The sequence below is a fragment of the Neopelma chrysocephalum genome, unplaced genomic scaffold (assembly GCF_003984885.1).
Source record: "Neopelma chrysocephalum unplaced genomic scaffold, ASM398488v2 Primary Assembly neopelma1_22, whole genome shotgun sequence".
NCBI lineage: Eukaryota > Metazoa > Chordata > Aves > Passeriformes > Pipridae > Neopelma > Neopelma chrysocephalum.
In genome coordinates this window covers 1,595,301-1,615,280 of record NW_020897689.1, presented here as the reverse complement: position 1 = coordinate 1,615,280, position 19,980 = coordinate 1,595,301, and the positions used below count along the sequence as shown (strand labels likewise).

Sequence of the window (19,980 nt, the reverse complement as noted above, 5' to 3'; positions counted from 1 at the left end):
TAGAGAGATTCATCTTCTGCAACCTACACCATCTTTTTATTTCTTAAGCAATTTTCTCCACTGAATATTATTCTGATCATTAAAGGAATGGTATTTAGATAGCAAAATGAGTAAAAATATTTTATTTAATGTAACATTTAACACAAGACTTTTCTTAGGTGAATATTGCACTATTTTATTAAGCCAATGTTCTGCAAAGATGCAGGAGCTTACCTTACCGTACAGACCTCTCTGCTGAGTTCAGACCTCAATTATTGTAAGTCAAAACTTTGACATTTTCCAAAAATACTCCTCGGAACTTCACCCATTCAAAAGAGAGGACTGATGAAGGAAGAGACAGAAGATTCTTTTCTATTATTCTTTTTTTTTAATTATTAATATTGACTAAATATTTGTTGATTTTATTTGCTACCTATGAAGATGAGCATAAAGAGAATCTTTTGAGTAATTTTTCTGCATCCTATTAGATTTGTAAGATACAAAACCCTTGAGCCCATGAATACACTTGGAAAATGAGAGTTTTTTTGGTTAACCAGAGCAAGGGGAGGATGTCAAATAGAGTGGGGGAGATGATTTTTTTCATCCAAGCACTTTCTTAAGCCTTTAAGAAAGTTGAAGCTTTCTTAAGTAAGAACTAGAGATTTAATGCATCTATATATGAACATACTGATATAAAACCTTAAATTTATATAAGATTAAATTATACTTGAATTATAAAATACAACCAGTTTTGCTTTTATCTGCTCCAGTTCCAGTATCTTACAATGAGATAATCCATCTAGTTCCAGAGTGGGTACCATCTGTATTTTAATTTATTAAATCCCCAAACTGTTAAGCATACATCAGAGGACACAAATCTAAATATAACACAGAGTTCTTGGAATCTATGTGAAGTTAATATTGCAATATTGACACAAGATAATAAAGCTTCTTATTGCTACTACTTTCTTATTTCAAAATTTCAGCCTTTCCAAATGGCAGCTGAAGACTGATCATAAATGCTGCAGACTACTGAATTGGCAGCATGTCTTCCTGATGTTCCTCTCTGCAAAGACACAAGTGCAGCATCTCAGAGCTAGTTTCACAGAAACACTCCCAGGGACCAGAATTTCATGCTCATTTTGCAAGGACAGGAATTTGAGAAGTGGTTTTTGACTTGCAAGCACACAGAAACAGCATCCCACAAAACCCATTGTGCAAAAATGTTTTACCCATTAAAATTGCACTATTGCTAAGTTTCTTTGGTCAGACCAAGAAGAAATGTATTCTGAAGTCCAAAATGCCTGTGTGCCTAAGATTACAAAGCTGTGAGCCTACTTAATCTGCAGACTCATACATATATATGAACAACCAGTTTCCTGACCTCTTTGTTCCACACCTCCTCTCTTCCTGTACATAGTACAAAGGGTATAAGCAAAATGTGTCAGCACTACTTTCTTCAGGATCATCTCAGACATATGCTGAGTGATCTCTAGAGAAAACTGAAACCATATATAGCAAGCAGAACTTTTGCTTTGAATTACATTGCAGCTCCAGCTAACAGCCTCCACGTGATTTAGGTTGAGTAATTTAAGATGGTGGTAGGGAGGAGGTCTGGTTCACTGTCCAGAGTTTCAATACAGTCACAGCCTTCACTTGTGATTTATTCAGTGTACTTCTGAGCTTGTTCTGCAGTCTGCATTTAAATGACGACATCTAGGTAAACTAGGGTTCAACAAGATTTCAAGAAAAGTAGATAAAATTTTAATTCTTTTGTTCCAAACTAGAGGTAAGCATGCCTGAGGCAACTCAGCAAGAGGCAGTTCCTCTCCAAGAGGTATGACACATTTATCACACTATCTTGATTCACCATGAGTGAAGATCCCCAAGAGCTGACAAGTTCAGAAATCAGTGGGAATCTGGATCAGAGAATGGCTGCTCTGCAGAAGATACCAGAACACTCCCATTCTGATCCTCTTGTGCCTCTCTGAACACTGGACTGAGTGATACAGATGCAGTGAGTCAGAAGGCAAAGACACACATCGCCCATCAGAAGCACCAGAAAACATCAGAAACCTTCAGTGGTATTGGGTGCTGAAATGCTTTGGACACCCTTAGTACATGGCTTCATACATCTTTTAGGCACCCAAGTACTTTGGGGAAACTGGTTTCTGGGTATATCTAATATTTACCACACATAACAGAACTTCTAATGCTCTTTGAAAAGTTTTAACAAATTATTTCCTTCTCTCGTGTTAGCAGCATTACTGCTGCCCTGCTACTGTTAAATACCCGCAACCCTTAAACAATAGAAAATATAAAAGAGTATCTGTGACTGCATAGACCTCACAGTGATTTTGCAGTACTTAAAACATTTATTTGCAAGCATTTGGACATTTGTATTAATTGTCATTATTGTAGATATCTCTATGAAGAAAAACACTCTGCTCTGAATAGCTGATTTTTTGGTATAATTTTTACACAATATTACTTAAAGCTAACATTTTGAAAAGAACAGTTTAATAATTACCATGGCATTTCCAAGAAAATCTTGGAATAAAATAATATATTATAAAGATACTTTAATAATTTAAATACAACACTTCAAAAATTCAAGTTTTGGGACATGTCTAAGAAGTTACTTCATGAAATGGTAAAAATGGATACTCAACAGCAGAATAAAAACAAAATTAGTGTGAGATGTCAGTTGGGACTTCATATCCTTCTTTGCTCCCCCCTGTAACTTAGCCAGGTCAGCGTTTGGAGATGCCTTTCTCCCCATCTGTGATCTTGCACAAATTACTCTTTTGCAATATAAACATGCATGGCGCATGTATTTCAGTACAACCACATAGAGACAACAAATCCAAGGAATTGTGAATTTCTTTGAGCTGCAGGTCTGCATGTATGAACATGACCTTTTGCACTTCTGCTCTCTGCCCAGTCACATTTCCCTGTCGCTGCACCAACCACCTAGCACCAACCTCATGCCAACATATCCTGCTCATTCCTGCTGGGCTCTTGTAGACCAGATGTGCCTTTGAGGGAGTCATGACCCTCAGCTCCTATTCAGCTGCTGTCTTTGACTATCTAAGGGGCAGCACAAGAGAAGACTGAGTCAGAATCTTCCCAGAGGTGCTCAGTGACAGAAGGGGAAGCAATGGACACAAACTCCAACACAAGAAATTCTGACCAAGTATGAGGAAAAATTCTTCCACTGTAAGGTTGGTCAAAGATTGGACCAGGTTACCCAGGTCTCCTGAGGGTGAATCCTCTACCCTCAGAGATATTTTTAAGCCTCAAACAGATATAGGCCTCAGGCAAGATGATCTAACTGGATGTGACCTGAGCAGGGGCTGGACTAAATGGCATCCCTTCCAAACTTCATTACTCTATAACGCAACAACCTGGAAACAAACTGCTCTTCAGGAGCTTCAGCTGACCAAAATGATCTCATTTGTTCAAGACAGAACTTCCCAACTTGGATATGACGATGCTTAAATATTGGGTAAAATAAGGTTTTTTAAGGAGAAAACTCATCTCCTAGGCAAATGTATTCACACATTACACCTGTACAGGGTTTCCACCAAAGGTAGCTGAAACACTGTAAATATCAGTAAGGATAATGATATCCACTATCAGAAAGTACAGGCACATCTTCCAGCTTTTCTTTATTCAAGTTCCAAGCTGTTTACAGCTGCTGATAAGATGGAGGGATTATTTTCTCAAGCTTATGCCATATTACTGCAGCTATACATTTGGCTGATTCTGAGACACTGCAGTGGTTCATACAGTCAGCATGGAGTGCAGGAAGAGAACTCCAGGTACTTTTACACTACACATAACCCCAAAAACTGAATACACAAGGACTTTTCCCCAAGAGAATGTAATCCATGTGATACAAATCTACCCATGCTTCACTACAGGGCTACCTTTCCTTTACCTTTACTGTTTATCAGAGCAGATATGATGAAGAAAAGTAGATTTGTACCAGCATACCTGCTACATAGAAAAGAAAATTTCTGTCTTGCCCCAAGGTTAATATTCAGTAATCTTTATGAGTCTGCAGTTTCTGCATTGTTAACACATTCTTCTGTGACTCCCTTTCCTTTTTCTATTTGGGTTTTAACAAGTGAAAAGGATTTTTTAAAAAAAGTAAAATATATTGAATCCATTCTTTATGGAATGACTCACTGAAAAGGAGAGAATAACGTCATCTAATTATAGCTGCCAGGGTTTTTACCTCCTACTAAGTATACTAATACACTTGCACTAATTGCAACTTTTCCCCTCCTCCTCTAAATTTTCAATTCTTAAACTGCTTCCCTATGGAAACATTTTTTAAACTCATTACAAGACTCTTTTCCCCAGTGCAAATGCCAGGGGCTCTGAGGACTCCAGAATTCTTCCTCCAGACCCTGGCATTTTCCAACCTCAAAGCTTGTTTGAAAGAACACTATCATACCTAGCTTAATTCAAGGAAGCATCCATTGTAAGAAGAGAGAACATATTTCATTAGACTGACCAATGTAGCTGGAAAAAGGACAGATTCCTCAGCTGAAAGAAGTCAGACAGAAAAAAACCTTGCTCAATGATGGACCAGCAAAATTCAGTGCAAAGTGAGAATGACTGGAAATCAGTGATTTGATACAAAGTAAGATGCAAGGAAATCCCTGCAAGGCTAACACAGTAATGGATCCTGGCAAGCTCAGTGACTGGGGAACCTCATTTCATGCAGGAGTCACTGAGCAGGGAAGAGATTACTACAGCTCTCTGGACAGACAAAATGTGATCTTGCACCTCGATTTACATTCACAGGAGAATATATAGGATATTCATTTACTGGTATGAATTTTACCAGTCCTGAAGCTTTCTTGAGGGGTGGTGTTTGGGGTTGTTGTTTTGGGGTTTCTTTTTCTTTTTAATTATTATTTCTTTTGATTTTGTTTTGTGATTTCTTTTTTTTTTTTCTAGAGCACAGAGAAGGAAAGCTACTCAGATAGAGGTTTGAGGATGAAAGACACAGAACAACCTCTGGTTTCAGCTCAGCAACCTCTGCATCCCCAGCTGGTGGAAAAGCAAACAGCAAGTGCAGAGCTCTTCCTCCCCCAGCCACCACTTGTGCCAGGCAAAGCAGAGAAAGGAAAAAAAGATATCAAAAGGGCAGCAACACATGTTCCTCTACGGATGAGAGTTAGCCACTGCTGCTGGTTTGGACTTTGTTAGCCCAGGTTATAAAAGCAGGGCCTGAAGGCAGAGGTGTGTATTCAGCAGCTCTCCAGAAGATCATCAGAAAGATGCTCTTTCTTAGAGCATTTACTCCAGCTGCTTTCGAGACACTATTCCCCACTATTCTGTAGAAGACATCTGAGACAGTCATAAAAAGTCAAAGTTTAAAAGAATCAGGAGTTTCTTCATATCATTGCCATTTCAGTGTTATTTGCTTCCCATAGTACCACCCCCACTCCTCTTCACCCCCAAAAATCTAAGCAAAAAACCACCCCTCTATCATCACTGCTTCATCATGTATTGAAGCAAATTATTATTCCCTCACAAAAATCACAATCAGAGAATTCATTAGTCTATTCCCTTACCACCTACCATTTCTCACATTAAATGGAGAATATCTGTGATCTTAAGCAATTGGGTTTCTAAAGCACAGAGTGAAAATTTGCTATTAGAATAGTCCTTCACCACAGGCCTTTCCCTCCCTCCTTCCTCCCACCCGCCCACAAACAACCTTTAAGGGAAACAGTTACAGCTTGCTGAAAAGAGAGGGAAACACCTCACATTCAGCAAATGGAGATCATGCACATGCACGGACACCACTTGGTACACATATTTGAGCCCCAGGGGATCTCGCCCTGTTACTGAGACAAACTAAAGCATTCTCATTAGAGAAATGTCAGCAAAATTTGCCAAATGACTACTCCTAAAAGTCAAAGCATGCTAGAATTCTCTGGAAGAGAAAATGCTAACCTGCCTCTAGGTGAGGCCATCCAGCTGCCCTGCCCTGGAAAAAAGCAGAAACTGTCAAAGGATTTGGCAACTACAAAAACATGGCACTTAGATATATTTACAGTTCTGGCAATGTTACAGTTAATTTAACCTCCTCAAACTGTACCCGCTGTGCTCACACAGTTATTTCTTCCCCTTCAGTTTGAACGACTTGTAGCTCTTAGATTTCCCATCCTGCAGAGGAGGGACGGGAAGCAACATATTGCAGTCCCCAGTGCCAAACTGTGTTGGGTATAGATTGTATGATTTAAAAAGACTTGTCACCATGATCAGATGATACAAGTTTTATATCCTCTTCACCAAAGCCAGCACTTAATTACCTTGACTGACATAAGCTTATATGTGCTACATCTGGGAAACACTGTCTCCTAAAAAGGATGACACCAAATATTCAAGTCTCAGGATCAGGACAGAACAAACCCTTCTGCTACCTTGCTAATGACCTTTTTTTAAAAAAAACGAAACTCCCCTGTACAATAAGCCTATCCATGCTAAATTAATCTGAAGTTCTAAATAATCACAAGGAAAGTTAGAGGACTTTGCACTCTTGGAACAGTAAATCTGGCTCAGCTAATTTTCCAAATGAATAGAGAATCCAGAGCCAACCAAATATGCATTAGTCACTTGGCTAGCAAGGAGGACTTAACTTACACTAATGAACACAGGACTTCATTAAAATGTAATTTTAAGTTTAGTAATATGCCAGGATGATCTATTATAAGAGAAAAGGGACAGGATTGAAACCTCAGACTCAGTTTCTTGTTACTTATCACTAATAAATTAAGATAAATTAAAAATCAATACAACAGGGTAATGTGAGACAAATGCTAACGTCCACGAAGGAGAATTTGTTAGACCCATCATCCTTGTGCTGCCAGGAACGTCACTAATTCTGCACAACAGGAGAGGACAGAGACAAACTGATCTACCCAGCACAGCCAAAATTTGCATCAGCTCCCCCTTTCCTATTTCCTCATGCACAAACCATCATCATCTTATGCAGACAGGACTAGTACCAACTTGGAATTATAGTGAGAGAACCTGTCACAGAGCTACTAGAGCTCTTTACTTCTGTCATTAAAAATTACCTCAATGTGAATGGGAACACTTTTCTATTTCATTTTACACATCATATCCTAGATTATTTGCAAGGCAACCGATGACTTTAGTAATCTTGGTCAGTCAAAATCCAAATCATATCGGCCTCAGGTGGAAAGCTGAAAATGAATGCAAAGGATCCAGTATATGACACAAGCCACACCCCAGGCAAGAGAAACTTTTCCATTCTTCAAACTTGACCTCAGCAATGCTTGTTGAAGTTGTTGTGCAAAAATTAGGATAAAAATAGTATATAAAGCCCTTGGACAAAAAAAGGTTTTCCTCACAGGTGCTTAGTCTAAAGTTAAATTTTGACAAATTTATGACACAGTTGTACTTACCACAAGGAGGAAGGAAAACTGGTGCCATGCAGCTGAGAGATTCCTTCTTCCATATGACCTGCTATTTAGGTACCTCTCATATGCAAAATGCAGAAATTTCACTATCACGGCAACTCAGAAAATGTTCATGAAAATGACGACACATATTGTTTAAACTAGATTCGTACCTTTGTGGGCTTTAATTGCACTAGGTAGGGAGACTATCTTAAAAAAAAGAACCACATCACTTTTACTACTGTTACATTCAGAAATATCAATGCTCTTTCAGTTCAGTAGCATGTTTCTCATAAGCACATATATGCTTATTCTTCTACCAAAAAGCCAGCTGCAAATACCTAACCTTGAAAGCATTTAATAGAATTAAGCATGTCTTTAATTAAAAAAAAAATCAAGTGTTTTTGTCTCATCAGTAACTCTCCACCCATTGACTTCATCCTTAAAGCCTAACTTGTTACTCCTTCAATGTAGGCAACTATCCTTGTATGCATACATAAAGATGAGACTCCACTGCACCTTCTTTCCAACTATGTCACAGCAACTTAAAAATCTAATACATATTCCTTTAAAGAAATTTGAGTGAATTTATTGTATAAAACTATGATTGGCATGGTACAGAAAAGTTCCTTTTAATGCACATTTCCCATTAACTTGTACACAAATATTACAAGTATCAAGCAAAATGCAAAAGTCTTAAGAACTAATTTCATACTACAAAAGTGTTCACATAGTGAAGTTACTCTGGTTACAAAATGTCATGGAAATAAAAGCACTTCAAAATACGTATTTGGGAAATGTCTCGAATAATCAACGCAACCTTAAGTTAGTTAAAAAATGCAAAGAAAGAGATACCCTCTTCAAAACACTATTTCATTTGGCAAGATGGAGCAAAGTTCAGATCAGTTCATTATTGAAAGATTGCTCTTTAGAAGAAAGAAAAACAAACAAACAAAAAACCCCACCCTTCAGTTAAGAAAGGACTTAATTATACCATGATGACAAATAACGCCATCAAAAAGTTATCTGGCTCTCTTGTTTTCACACAGGAGCTGTCAGAGGCAGAGATGTGTAAATGAACACTTCCAGGTGTATACAGATTGCCTTTTCAAAAACCAACCAACCAAAAAACAACCAAAAACCAACCAACCAAAAAAAGCCAAAAAAAACTCAAGCCCCAAAACAACAGAAAGGAGACAATCTGAACTTTGTTGTTTTCATTTAACTAGTTCAGTTCCTTAGGTCACAAGACCCAAGAACACCAGTCTGCAAAGGACACAGATTTAAAGAACAAAATGGAACTTCCACTACGACAGAATGCGTAGATGTCCAGTTACACGACTACCACACGTCCTCTCAGTAAGGCTGTTAGAGGCTACTAGACCTCTGCTTCCCAATAACCTTGAAGACCTGCTATTCTGAAGAAGAAAAAAATGTTTGGACCCTACAAACAACCTTACAAAAAGGAGGCACAGTCGTACTGTTAGAAAATAACATAAAGTCTTGAAGCCTGAAGGCATCCTTAAAAATTCACACAAAATAACTACAAAATAAGCAATACTTTACATTATTTTTGTATCAGATGACTTGCCTGTGTTTGAGCAATTGAACATTGCTATGTATATCTACATGAAATCGCACGTACAGAACATCGTGTTCAGCCATTATTGTTGTTTTCCTTTTATACACACAGAAATTACTATCAGGTTATCCAGTCTATTCAAACTCAGTGAAAAACAGTCCACAGCACATGTAAAAGGAGCGGTATCCAATACAGTGTTGTCTTGCAAAAATGGAATCAGAATTCCTGAGTCTCAGAGACATTGCTGTCCTCCTCCATTACTGGATTATTTATTTTCCAAGGAGAATCTCTAGTTTTCGATTCTTCACTCTGATGAAATTTGTAATAGATTGCATCTTTTAAAAAATGTAAAACTTGTACAAAAAACGTGCCAACCAAAGCAAATTTTAAAGCTTTTTAAAGGGAGGGGAGATTCACTTACAAAATAAAGGCCACCTTCTTGTAAAATTAGTACTGCCAGTATCCCATCATTCTGTTTAAAGGAGAGATTTAGCTCCCTGTTCTCGAAATCTTACTACCTGTAGTCATGTGAGCTGAAAAACTCCATCCTTTTAGCAATTAAAAATACTATAAATAGGACTAACGTGGAACAGCCCTTTGTTACAATCACCAAGGTGGCAAAACCAATGAAGTCTCCTTCAAATAGTCACTGCAATCCAACTTCTGCATTTTCCCTTGTACTTTGCATATTACACAGTGTAACTTAAAATGTAATTTAAGAGCACTTCAGTCCCACAATGTAGGATTTAAGCTTGTGTGAATACATAATGGCTCTGAAACATTTGTAATGCCTTAGAAAAATACATTCAACCAAAACTTTATATAGGATTCTATTTTTTTAAATCAAAATGAAGAAAAAGCCAAATGGTCCCATTATTAGCTAAATAATACACTCCAACTTCTGGAAGCAATTCCAAATCAAAAGCACATTCAAGAATAACACACTGAATTGCACACCTTCTCATTCATCTTTATCAGTAATCAAATTCTACTGCATATAGTTATTCAGCCTTATAAATAATGCTAAGCAGAAAAATATTTACCTCTGTGCTACTTTTCTCAGTTTATAGAAGCATTTCTCAGTTTATAGGAGCAAAGGAAAAAAAACTAAAGTGCAGACTACAGGCCATGACAGGCATAATAAATGACCAAAGGTGCAGCCAAATTTGCATTTACATCTTAAGTTACTTTGCCATCTTCCTTTTCTTGCTAGAAGTCACCCCTGTGCAATTGAAAAGCTGGTCAGTTGATTTGTGCCACAGTACAACCTGTAATCACTTGCAATTTTTTTAAAAAATCTATTTCAATTGTCCATATATATTTCTAGGTGATAGCTCAGGTTCACAAAACCTTACTTAATTATTAATACTTGAAATCACACAATATTGACACCTCCTCCTCCAGCGAATGCTACTGTCCTTTTGTTGCAGTATGTGGTTGAACCAGTGAGGCTTGGCTGACTGTCTTTAACAAGCGATGTCTTCATTTCCATTTCACACGCTACAATAGCTGCATTCAGTTCCACTTGAGCTCGGTGAACGACATAAAACATGAGTCCTATACTTATGACAATCTGCAAATGAAACAAGAGTGTTGTAGGCTATATAGGTTGCAGGCATGAATATAAAGCAACTGATCTGAACAAAATAGTAAGTTGTCGATGCAAAGATTCATGAAGGTATCTGTTGGCTCAATGCTTTGCTGGCAAGATATTAGAAGGGAGATGAACTTAACCAGTGAGCAGCTCTAAACCTACATATGCTAACAGCATAACCAGTGTATCAGAACATAGACATTACATAGAACTTAAATATTTAAAGGAATTGGAAAGATAGTTTCTTTCTTTCTGTTGACATCCATACACTTATTATAAAGCAATTCTTTCACTTCCTCTCTTGGAAATAAGGCTTCCACAAAGAAACGACATGGTGTGCTTCTGTAACTCAAAGAGGTTGTATTCCATGTACCAAGGGAATAACAGGTTTAAATTGTACTGGGTACCTGCAACTTGCAAAACAGTAGAGCACAGCCAGAGGATGATGCAGACCAAAGGAAATAAAACTTATCCTTGCCCCTCTGGTGTGGAATGCAGCAGAGAGCACCAGTGCTACTGCGCTTCTTGGATATCAGGACTAAACAGGACAGAATCAGAGTTTATAAGTGACTTACAGCAGTCTTTATGGGAAGAACTTGGTTTCTGGAGGATGGCTCAGGGAAGAGACAGGATGTCAATGGTGTGGGGTTTTTTCATTTGTTTAAGGAGGAAATACCGTCAAAAACTAGGGGTTTAGTTCAGATTTTTGCTCTAAGTTATATCGCTAAGAATTTTTAAACTTTCAGCACAAAAATCATCAGAAATAAACCTGGACAATTTTTGTTTAGAAATTACTCATGCAGTGACATTGGCATGCACTGCACTCTTCAGAAGCACATTTTGATTTCAATAAGAGACCAGTCAAGTTTTTTAGCTGAGATCCTCCTTAATAAAAATGATAAAATCTTCAAATAAAAATCAAGCTGTCTCCTACTAAGAGGCCCTCTGAAAAAAGTAAATTATCTATCTTTTTTTAAGGATGCTTCATGAAATTAGCTGGAATCGGCAACTTCCTTTCAAAAAACCAAGGATATTATATTGCTGTTATATTGCTTATAACAGAATCTAAAGTTCTGAGTCCAAAATTTGAACTTTGTTACTAATTGGTAGGGGTATGTTTTCTTTAGCATTGAGGACTATTGCTTAAAACATCTGCCAGCATGGCATACAAGATGCTAAAATATCACTGAGATGACTGGCAAGTATGGTTGCAAGATAACTGCAGAGGGAAGGCATCCTGACAGTCTCTAGCCCAACCTGCTGCTCAGGGCTGGCAGCAAGATCAGAACAGTTTGCTCAGGACTTTTGTCCAGTCAGGTCTTGAAAACTTCCAAGGATAGAGATTTCACCACCTCTCCAGGCAATCTGTTTCTCCACTGCTTGACTATCCTTGTGATGAAAAAGATGTCTTTCACCAATTCAAGCTATACATTTTAAAAGATGGTCAACAAAAGAGTCAAAATGAGACTATGGACACCAAGTTCTGAATACATAGGAAAAATCCTATTCTAAAAGCTTACCCAAATATTTAAATTTGATTGGTTTTAGAAATAGTACTACCAGAAACCTAGTTCTCTAGATGAATATTTAAAATATATATATTTATACACAGACAACCATAAATGTGAAGGATTTGCAGAGCTATACACTAAATCAAAGTCCAATCAAAGCTCAGCCTGGCAAAGCACCAGGTCTGAGAGACAGCGGGAGAACACAAATAATTCCTCCACTAAAGGCCTCCCCTTCACTTATTCAGTCAGATCCTAAGGATTGCTCTCAAGGAGGTCAGTACTCCTATTCAAACTTTCAGACTATCCAGCTAGCACTTACCTGAGCAACAGTTATGTTACAACCTACATAATCCGCAGAGAGTAAATCTCATTAAAAAAAAAAAAGAAAAGAAAAAAAAAGGAAAATACCACTGAAAACTACTACCCTGGAAATAACATTTCATGACTAAAATGACAGCTGATCAAATAACCATTTATTTTCTCTTTGATGTATCAAGGCTATTAACCCCATATTTAGAAAGGCATTTTTAATACTCATAACCCTGTTCTATGAAGCCTATAAATTGTATGTTCTATTTAAGAGCACACAAGTATCAGGGGAAGGGGGGAAGTTACGTTTAAAAGGGTCCTAGACATACTTTTCTGTTAGCATTGTTAAACATCAGCTTTATAAATGTAAAAACTGAGGAATATAAATGACTGCAGTACCTACTGAAAGTCTGCAAACCATGGTAACTGCTAGTCAAACACAGCTTGAAGTACTGACACTGTCAGAGGAGGTTTTAATATATAATCTAGTTATGAAATACCCATAACCTCTATGCTCCTAATGATCTCAGACCTAAGGTTTGCACCCAAGATTTATAGACGAATTATTTCATCAGCTAAGGTCAAGTAAAGGTAGTATATACTTCTCATTAATTTACTCACTTGTAAAATTAGGGTATTCTGATTTAGGCATTAGCAAAATTATATTTCTACAGCACTTTTAGTCCTGAATACCTATGCAAAATGGGGATGTTGAGTGCTAACAGTGAACATTGCACGGGTGCTGGGCCTACACACCCTGAGCACACTACTTCACAGATGGTGGCACATGAGCTTTTGTGTAGGGTTTGACAATTCTAAAATTCAGCAGGAGATTACCACAGAGGGCAAGAAAAGGAAGCTTACCAAAACTGTGTCAGAAAAAGAGAACACTGAGTAAGTTCTGCTTTGTGTCATGGTGAGGTATGAGAGAATTAAACTTTTTTAACAGCATAAAACAAAATCAGAAGAAAACAGTATACTGGAAACCTATTTTTCTGGGTATCTAGCAGTCAACAGAGGTCACAAAGAGACTGACACTACCGCTTCCAAGATCTATGAAAGTAATTATTTTAACTTACCTGGAAACCAAATATAAAATAGCCACTAACACTTTGCTCTGCAATCACATCCTCCATGGTGCGCAAGGTAGTGCCCAAGTATGAGTTCAGGAGCTGAGTAGGAAGCAGCCCAATTGAAGAAGCCATCAGGTAGTTGGGTAGTGACAAATCTGTAATCTGAGTAAAAATTCAGAGTAAGAAATCAAGCACAGCTCTTACACAGTCTGTGTGTACAAACAACCAGACTGCTGCTCCCACAACCATCCCTGCAAAATCATGAAAGAATTTCTCACATTCCTTCACTGAAACTTAGATTCATGCTCAGTGGGAAGATAGTACAACAAAACAGTATGTGTCTAGTTTTCATCTGGTCTTTTTAAAGTTAATAGGTTTTATTTCATTTCACCTTGCATTACACAACATCTCTGTGTAAAAGTCATTAACTAAGGATGCAATTACACTGTTCATTGAAGGTATTTATTTCTGCAGGGTGAATAGAGCCCTTGAATTTATGAGAATTTATTTGTTGGAAGAAATTACTTTATCAAATGCAAAGGTCTAAAGCAAAAATCTATTTGCTTTGGATTTTACACGTATGGCACATAATACAAGAGGTAATTGTTCAAAATGTCACTGTCTTAAACATGATCTTGGCAAACAGAATGGCAGATACAATTTGTGTCTGCAAGGGAGGTTATACAGCTCAAGAAGACACATATATCTATCAATGATCCCTATGAGCAATACCTATCTATATCTGTACTGATATACGTGGGTATCATTAAGATTCTTTACCAAAGGTATTTTGCATCACACTTCAATTAGTGAACATAACAGCACACATGACTATAGCTTTTGTTCATTTCTCTAGAAAAAACACTACTAATACTTCGATATTTTCCTCTCTATGGTGTGAAATTTCCATTCTGAGTCATTATGTGGACATATGAGTTTATATCGGTACAAAATATACAGTACCAGATAAATTAGTATCAGCAACCATTGGGAAATATTAAATGCAAGAGTCATGAGGTCAAAAGATATTTATACAAGCAAAAAGAAAACAAGAAGAAATTGAGTTAAAAATGAGTATGAAAAGGGTGATCTTGAAAAGAAGCAATCTAACAAATTTTCCAAACAATTCAGTTGATCACATCATAATAAAACAAGATCTAATTAAGAACAGCCCTAACACTGGGAGCCTACATGGAAATTATTGACCTTGACAGTTTTGTACAATGTTGAAGACCAGAGAATAGCAGCAGTTACTCATTTCATCATGCTATTCTTAAAATAAACTTTGGTTACTGTGAAAGTCACAGTGCTGAATTCTCAGAGCTCTATGCACCATCAGTGGAAAGTTTCTGGGAGGAAGGAAGGGCAATTGAGGAGCAGAATGTAATGAAGCATAAAGATTAAGTTAATTCACTGGGACAAGATCCCATAAACCAATTCTAAACTTCACACTGCAAACCATACTTCCCACAGACTGAAACATATACCAAAAATATGCACCAAAAATAATATATTTCCCTCTCTATACAAGATTTAGATTTATTATGAAAAAGCATTACATAATTATGTCAGAACTTTACATTTGACCATTGCTTTCAAAAGACTTTTTTTTAAAACATTATCGTAATCTGGGCCATGTAATAAGAATGCACAGCCCAAACTTCCCATCTTGCCAAGGGAATGGAGGAGCTGCGATTAAAAATCTCTGAAATACCAATGCAGAGGCAAGATTTGCTAAGTAGAACACTATCATTAAATCTAATGGAGCTGGGAAACTTCCCAAAGATTGTTTTAACATTCCTGGCACCTCTCTCATTTCTGTATATGTATTAAGGACACTTTGGTTGCAGAGCAACATGTTTGCACATCTGGATCTGTCCTGAAACAACTGGACCTCCTGAGCCAGGAGAGGGATTGTTTCCAAATGAAGGGGAGACTGCCATTGGATACACTGAACTGCAGCTTGTACTTCCCACTGAAATGAAAGCTAGGGAAAGGGGGAAACATTTTTTGAGATGCCCTTTTAAATCCTGGTTTGTAAGGTTTAGACCTACAGTCTTATTCCTTTCCCCAGAAGGCACAGGAAGCAGACAGCACCCCTGCCTAAGAAACCTGAGAACTCATCAATAAAACTTGCAGCTTTTCATACTTTCCTTTCTAGGATCTTTACCTGCCCTATGAACCTGCCAGACTGGCATCTGCATGGCCAAGCTGCCCAATTGAGGCTACCAGAGCTCTATTTCTAATAGAGCAAAAATTAACAGTGAAATCCCAAAGCAAGCATGGATGCAACTGTGTTATGGGCCACTACAGAATGGCATTTAAATTGTATTTAAATATAATTAAGAACTACCTAACTGCTTTGGTAACAATAGCCAGAAACTCTCCAACTAAGCCTTGGACAGGCTCTGTCCAGTTGCACTTTAGTATATTCTTTGTGGCTGACACTTTTGGTTCAGCGCTGTCAAAGAATAAACTCTGGTGCCAGGACTTTGTTGGGGGCTCACATGCCTTTGGGGATTGCAACAGATTTATCTCCCCTCAATTTATGAATCCCCGTGTTTTGGATCACTAGGCCTTGTGAGAGAGCTAAGGATAACTCGGATGCTCTACAAAACAAACAAAACAAAACAAAACAACAACAAAAAATAGTGAATAAAAAAACAAACCAGCTATCAACTTTCCAACAAGCAGAGTAAGCAGCCTGCATATTCTCGCAAAGCAGGTACCCTTTCTTCAACTGACTTCACTGTGTGCATTTCTGGAACCAGAGATGCACACTTGAACACTCAGGTTTCTTAGTCAGATTATTTCTTCCATGTGACACCCCTCTCAAAGAGGGGGAAAAAAAGAAGGATGAATTCCAATGTAACCTACATCTGGCACTACAAATAACCAGTTTGCACAAATCTCGCTCCATGAACCTACTTGTGGGAAGGAGATGATAACCTGCATACCAGGCCTCCTTACAGATATGCCTTCAAAACACCCAGAGCTGCCAAGGGGAGAGCGTTGTGCATGGACAAACACGTCAGTAAGGGCTATCAGCCCACTCCAGCAGCCCAGGCCACCCTGGCATCAGAGGAGTGACAATCAAGCAAAACCCATTCAAAGAGAAGTACAAACATGCTTTCAGTTAACAAGTTTCTAGGTATTCCAGAAATGCAAGGAAATGCATTACCCCACCGTTCTACTGTCAGCACTTTCTCAAAGAGCAGCAGAATGACCTTATAAGCAGCAAGATCTTCACGTCTGGCTGGCGAGACTCTAACGAATTTGTGTTAATTTTCTTCTTGTGATGTTTCAATTAATATGATCCCCTCACTAATCAAATGTTAAGAAGCTCTTCCATCTTTCTCTACACCTCCTGCAATTCAATCTCCCAAAAACCCTCAGCAGATGGTACGCGCCACTGAACAAGTGCTTGTAGAAACATTTAATCCCAGCCCTGCAGATGACCCTGCTCACATCAAGGTTATGCCTTGACCTCATGTGTCACTTCCTTCCTTCCTTCTCATTTAAGTATTCTCAGCATCAGATGTGTAAACTTTCTTAGGATCACTTCCTTTCAAAAGCAATTCTTTTCAAATTCATTGCTGAAGTTGCTAGTAGGGGAAAACGCATTTTAAATTTTAAAAGAGCATTAAGTTTTCAAATAAGTGAGAATTCAAAGAAATGACACCTTGGTCTGTGCAGGTATACATAACTTCAACTTGAATCATAGCGAGAAACTGAATTCCCAAATTTGCACGCAACATTTTATTTTTCAGCGATCTAGTACCTCCTATTAAATGTCCTCAGTGAAACATTGAGCACACTGTGCTTTATTTGACTATGCTACAAAGTACTAAATCTGGAGTAAAAAATGTAACCCAACTAATATTACCAGGAAACATCCAAGTTACTTGGTATACTCAAGATTCTGGATTCAACTCATTTTCTGTTCATTATTTTAACACTGAAACCTTCCACTTGGCATGAAAATTATTTAGCCTGCAGAACATGGAGAATACAAACAACTGATTTACAGTATCATTTTAATATTGGACTGGCCCAAATACTCTGCTGAATTGTGTTTCCAACAGAATGGTTATGCCAGGAAGGAAATAATTTTAATTTGGTAATTCTCTGCCTGTTCTTCAGATCCAATACTACTCTAAAACATCTGCTGACTACTTCAATTGACACCCTGAAGCTGTGAACAACTGAAGCACAACAGGTTTCCCCACTTTAGGAGGGTCACAGTACAGCAGAAGCTTCAACTGCTACACTGGGACCTTGGGCTCCAGGGGAGACTGCTCCCAGCTGGACAAGTCTAAGCTTCCTCAGTCCTGCAGTAATACAGGTTAATAAACAAAACAGCAGAGGTTCAGCTGTTCAGTTTCTCACTCTTAACAAGGAAATGGTTCAAGGATCTGCTTAAAAAGAAATTACAAGTTGCTACAGCTCTTATGGACAAAGATCACAGCTCTGGAGATGAATGCCCCAGTATAGAGAGTTTTATACACAGCAATTTTAGATATTTGACGTGGGTGTTACCCCCCCAAAATTGCATGGATTAATTTTTTCTTAAATAACAAATTTGGTATCCAGTGACCTACTAAAAGCAGCCAGATGATTCTGTCAAAATTAAGCAAGCCTTCAGAAGGGAACAGGATCAGAACAGCAGACAGGGGAAGGAAGGTGTGCTGTAAGAAAGTGGCAGACCAAAACATTTGGTTACTTACATTAAAGAAATTCTAAGTTACTGATAAACATTTAAAATATTTCACAATCCCATTTGTTTTGTTTTGATTTCACCAAGTTAGCAGATACAACTGAGGTGTAACACACAGCCAAAATCAGATCCTTCAGACAAAGCACAGGGGAAGCAATGAGGGTCTGAAACCACCACCATCAGCATGACAGTACTCAAAAAGAATACCCTTTATGTTCTTCTTTGCTTTCTCCTGAATGTAAAAATGTACTACTGAATGTACTAATGAATGTACCAATCTCCGTCTAAAAGTATAAAGAAAAGCAAGACTAACCCTTTTTCAAACTAAAATTTAAATTAACTTTCAGTGGTACACCTCTGGTGTACTGTCCCTTTTCAGGTCTGATGCTACATCTTACTCCTCTGCCCAAAACCTGCGACATCGATTGTGTGCGTAGACTTAACACCCTGTATGGATTGCCAGATGCATGCCATAAACACCAACCACACTGAGCAAGAATTTTAATCTGTCCACTTTTTTCTTTCCAACATGACTACTTATATTAAGTAGTTTAGGAAGATCTGGCAAGACTTTTCCTCCCACTCGGATCACTTTAAAAACCCAGGCACTCTGTAACCATTGAGTTCTCTGCAGATTTTGCTACACAGCACCTTGGCAGAGGGGGGTTCTTTTACTATTGTTAAAAGAGAGAGAAATCGTGGTTTGTTCCCAGGAAAGCAGGCAACCTCCACCAGTGACAGCAACCACTATGCCGAAAGACATCCTTCCAGCCAGTGCCTCTTTCTTTGGCCGCACGGCCCACGCTGGGACTCACCGCGAAGACGGCATTCTGCAACCCGAAGGGGATCGGCGTCAGCCGCGCCAGAGCCACCACCTTGAGGCCACTGCCGCCCTCCACGACGCGGACGATGGCACTGAGCGTCCCACTGCCCTGGATCCTGGTCCGTGCCCAGCGGGCCAGCAGCCGCTTGCAGGCCACGTGGGCGACAAAGGTGCCGACGAGGACGCCGAGCACCATGAGCCCCATGCCCATCATGAAGCCGTAGAGGTAGCCGGCGGCCACGTTGAGCAGGATGTAGCCCCAGCCGCAGGGGAAGGACACGACGATGAAGCCCACGGTGAAGAGCAGCACGCCGGCCAGGCTGTCCAGGCTCTCGGCCCAGAGCAGCAGGTCCCGCAGGTACTGGCGCACCAGGGCCAGCGAGGCGAAGCAGAGGGCGGCCAGGACGCACACGATGAGGCAGCTCTTGCACCAGCAGGTGCCCAAGAGGCAGCAGGAGCAGCGCCAGCCCCGGCCCTCGGCCAGCCCGTGCCCGCCACCGCCCGCCTCAGGCAGCTGGCAGAGCAGCAGGTCGGCCGGCGGCAGCCCGTCCTGCTCCGCGTAGGGCCCGAGCAGCAGCCCGCCGGACCCCGCCGCCTCCGCGGGGACGAAGCCGACGGTGTCCCCGCCGCTGCCGGCTCGGGACAGCCAGCGGCCCAGGTCCTGCCGGGCGCCCTGCGCCGCCGCCTGCTTCACGGCCCGGGAGAGGAGCTGCAGCGCCGCGGCCCCCGCGCCCCGCATCCCCCCGCGCCGCCGCGCGGCTCCAGCGCTGCCGAGCCGCGCGGCCCCTTCGCTCCCCGCCTCCCCACGCAGCCTGCGGGCAGGGGCGGCCGCTCCCTCATCGCCCTGCCATGGCCCGGCTGCCGAGCCCGGCCGAGGGCCGGGCGGGGGCGGGGAAGCGGCGGCGGGGAGGGCGGGGAGGAGGGAGCCGCGCTTCGCCGCC

The 19,980-nt window shown here is 39.9% G+C and overlaps 1 protein-coding gene across 2 annotated transcripts; it reads right to left on the bottom strand.

The window, feature by feature from the left end:
- Positions 1-7,997: 7,997 nt before the first annotated feature.
- Positions 7,998-19,874, bottom strand: TMEM64 (transmembrane protein 64). 2 transcript variants are annotated; one of them, XM_027680863.1, is made up of 4 exons: positions 19,032-19,874; positions 18,101-18,187; positions 13,506-13,661; positions 7,998-10,585 (listed from the first exon to the last, which is right to left on the bottom strand). In XM_027680863.1, the coding sequence occupies exons 1-4, from the start codon at positions 19,776-19,778 to the stop codon at positions 10,388-10,390; spliced, it is 1,188 nt and encodes a 395-aa protein (XP_027536664.1). In that variant the 5' UTR covers positions 19,779-19,874; the 3' UTR covers positions 7,998-10,387. The 2 variants fall into 2 exon arrangements, with proteins under 2 accessions (XP_027536664.1, XP_027536732.1); XM_027680931.1 differs by having other exon boundaries at positions 10,477-10,585; positions 18,097-18,187.
- Between the last annotated feature and the right edge of the window lie 106 nt (positions 19,875-19,980).